The 3,681-nt window shown below is 37.1% G+C and overlaps 1 protein-coding gene across 2 annotated transcripts; it reads left to right on the top strand.

The window, feature by feature from the left end:
- Nucleotides 1-786: 786 nt before the first annotated feature.
- LOC107579626 (DNA-directed RNA polymerase III subunit RPC6-like) lies at nt 787-3,463 on the top strand. 2 transcript variants are annotated; one of them, XM_016265430.1, is made up of 3 exons: nt 787-888; nt 2,741-2,905; nt 3,126-3,463. In XM_016265430.1, exons 1-3 carry the CDS (start codon nt 814-816, stop codon nt 3,201-3,203), a joined length of 318 nt encoding a protein of 105 aa, XP_016120916.1. In that variant the 5' UTR covers nt 787-813; the 3' UTR covers nt 3,204-3,463. The 2 variants fall into 2 exon arrangements, 1 of the variants encoding a protein (XP_016120916.1); XR_001608506.1 differs by lacking the exons at nt 787-888; nt 3,126-3,463 and adding an exon at nt 2,562-2,627 and having other exon boundaries at nt 2,741-2,920.
- Nucleotides 3,464-3,681: the final 218 nt, after the last annotated feature.

Here is a 3,681-nt window from a genome sequence, read left to right as displayed (position 1 = left end):
GCAGACTGGAATTCGAAACAGCATTCTGTATCTTTGAATGTGCAATTATTAATGATGACATTTCACTTTATTATCAAGTAACTCCTTTCTAATGAACAATGACAGAAGTTATAAAGTCAAGAAAGAGTCCACGGACCCTGTAGATATCGAGAATGAGTTGAGCGCAGGTTTAACATCCTCATGCATGGCCTGTTAACAACATATGATAACGTGTGGATGGATTTAGAATTAATAAAAAGTTACTATCAAAGCTACTCCGTCTTTTTTGTGTATTGCAAGTATTTACAAACCGACGTTTACGGAAAAACGGACCCATCTCCGATCCAGTAGATGAGCATCGTGGTTGTAATATGTGAATGTTTTCAATGATAAGAAGGTTTTGTTTTTTTAATAGCGTATGGGTCTATACATTAACTTACAACATTATGTATTTATAAGTCTGCCCAATGTATATTTTGCTGCATTCAAGACTTCACGTACAAGTTCCGTAAGCGTATTACGTCAATTACGTCGCGTGCGTTCATATGGTTTTGGTATGAATTACATTTATTCTATGGACAATTTATTTCTCTTTGGCGCTAACTGACAAAAACAGCGAGCTTTTTATCGCTGCTTCAACATGATGTAGCCATTTTGCTGCGGCAGAGAATGCTGGGAAATGTAGTTGAGTTTGGTCTTATTTTTTTCCCTCTGTAAAGGATAAAAGAGCTGTGTCAGCAGCTTCTTTATGATCTTGAAGATTAAAGACTTTGAATTTAATAGAAATGTGTATATTTTCAGGCTGAAGCTGCGAGAGACAGTAAGCAGAGCCCCATGGTGCAAAGAAACAGCTCATTTGCCAACTCTCATGAAGTGTGGAAGTACATCTGTGAGCTTGGCATCAGCAAAGTGCGTGTGAATGATATCTATATAGAATAGTTCAGGCAAAAATGAAAATATGCTGAAAATGTACACTGTAAAAAATGATTGTGATTTTAACAGTAAAAGACTGTAAAAATGCTACAATAAAAACCTGTTAATTGGTTATCAGTAAGTTTCCATACTATATACGGTGAATAACTGTAATTACATTCAACCGGTTTTTGGCAGTGAAAAAGAAAAAGTCTCATTGTATAATTTACAGTGAAATACTGTAAATTGACACTCCCAAAATTCCCTGCATGACACTTCATATTTTTCATTGAAATAACTGTTTCTTCTTAGTTTTTCCTTATCAGTTGTGTACATTAGTGTTTTATCTTACATCTAATGTTGTTAAATGAATGTTTATTGCATTATTTCAGTATCGTATGTGTTACCATGATGGTGTTTAGTGTTTGTGTGAATGACACTGTGCACCTTCTATGTATATATATTAGTATTTCCCTTCTCAGCTTATGGAAGAGCTGATTGTGATGAGCTTTGATTCATCATGTGACTTTCTCATCACCACCTGTTTTTGGTGGTTATCAGCATTTCAATGGTTTAAAACAGATATTAGTACTTCAATATGCTGGTTTATTAACATTACATCAGTCAATGAAATACGTTTTTTTTATTGTGAATTTAAGTTAAGTCTGTAAGACCTAAAATGTTTCTACCATATTTTTTAACGGTGAAGTTCTGGCAACCACAGCTGCCGGTATTTTACCGTAAATGTCACAGATTTTTTTTTACAGTGTACTCACCCTCAGACCATCCAAGATGTAAATGAGTTTGTTTTTTCATTGGAACAGATTTGGAGAAATGTAGCATTTCATCACTTGCTCACTAATGGATCCTCTGCAGTGAATGGGTGTCGTCAGAATGAGAGTCCAAACATCTGATAAAAAACATCACAATAATCCACAAGCAATCCACACCACTCCAGTCCATCTCTTAATGTCTTGTGAAGTGAAAAGCTGCATGTTTGTTAGAAACAAATCCACCATGCAGACGTTTTACCTTCCAGCTAAAATGAGTCCTCTATCCATAAAATGCTTTCTCCAGTGGAAAATTAGTTTTGTCTGAATCAGGAGAGAAATATGTGCAGACCGAGCACCAGTTCAAAACAGTTCTAAGCAAATATGTTGGTGGATTTTGATGTACGAAGGACAACAGGGACTTTTACACAAGAGGGATGGACTGTTTCACTGGAGGCAGGGTTATTACGGATATAATAATTCATTAATATATTAATATTATATTAATTTAATAATTAACCGGAAGCGACGGTTTAAAATGCCTTGATGGATTTGTTTCTTAAAAAAAACAGCATTTGGCTTCACAAGATGTTAATTGATGTCGTGTGGATTACTTGTGATGTTTTTACCAGCTGTTTGGACGTTCATTCTGACGGCACCCATTCACTGCAGAGGGTGAAACAAATAATGCAATGCTGATTTTCTCCAAAGCTGTTCTGATGAAGAAACAAACTCATCTATATCTTGAGTGGCCTAAAGCAGGGGTGTCCAAACTCGGTCCTGGAGGGCCGGTGTCCTGAAGAGTTTAGCTCCAACGCCAATTAAACACTCCTGAACCAGCTAATCAAGCTCTTACTAGGCATACTATAAACTTAAAGGCAGGTGTGTTGAGGCAAGTTGGCGCTAAACTCTGCAGGACACCGGCCCTCCAGGACCAAGTTTGTGAAGCCCTGGCCTAAAGATTGAGTATATTTTCAGCATTTTGTTTGGGGGGGGGGGGGAACTGTACCTTTATCACTTCAAGATTTTTTAAACATGAACTGAATAGATTTAATATGTTGTGATATTCCTGTGTGCAGGTGGATTTGTCCATGGAGGACATTGAGACCATTCTGAACACATTGATCTTTGACGGCAAGGTGGAGATGACCATAATCGCTGCTAAAGAGGGGACTGTGGGGAGTGTAGATGGACAGATGAAGCTCTACAGGGGCGTGAATCCCATAATTCAGCCCACTGGCCTGGTCAAAACACCATGTGGACTTTAGGCCGGTAAGCTTTTAGTACACAAGTAGGGCTGCATGATATAAATCAATATTGGGGTATTGCTTAAGGCGATTTAGCATTGTAGATGAGTTTGTTTCTTTATCGGAACAGACCCTCAGGCCATCTTGGATCATTTTTGGGTGAACTATGCCTTTAATGTGCTAAGTTAACCACATGTAGTAACTCTCTGCTCTGTAGGTGTTTGATGACTGTCATGAAGGGTGCGAGATCTCTCCGTCTAACTGTGTTTACATGGCTGAGTGGCTGGATTTCTGAAAAGCCAACCGGATGTCTTTTGTTTTTTTTTAATGAGAAAGTATTTTTAATGCAGCGGTTCGATGCAACTGAAGATATCTTTTTATTTATGTTTTGAACATTAATGGCTTTAATGACTCAAGCAGAACTACATAAAGTGAATAAGAAGCAGCTTCCATCTGGTCGTCAGTGAAATTTGGACACATTAGACTGATTTTCTTTTTTTGTTTGTTTGTTATTGCTTCTCTCTTCACCCATAGATATGTATTTTAAGATATACCTCAACCATATCAATAAATAAAGGTTTTCATATTTGTTGATCGGTAGTCTGTATATTGGACCGTGTGTTTGTGCACTTCTATAATTTTTGTGCACTGCATCCATTTTTTAGCAGATTGTTAATGACACTTATGTTTTTATAAGAATATTCTATAAATCAATGAATTCATGAAATCAGCGCAGTCGCAGACTATTTAGGTAAAAAGACCTTGTGTCTGAA

Source organism: Sinocyclocheilus grahami, unplaced genomic scaffold (assembly GCF_001515645.1).
Source record: "Sinocyclocheilus grahami isolate Dianchi unplaced genomic scaffold, SAMN03320097.WGS_v1.1 scaffold18684.1, whole genome shotgun sequence".
NCBI classification, from domain to species: Eukaryota; Metazoa; Chordata; class Actinopteri; order Cypriniformes; family Cyprinidae; genus Sinocyclocheilus; species Sinocyclocheilus grahami.
This window is presented reverse-complemented; position numbering and strand designations above follow the sequence as displayed.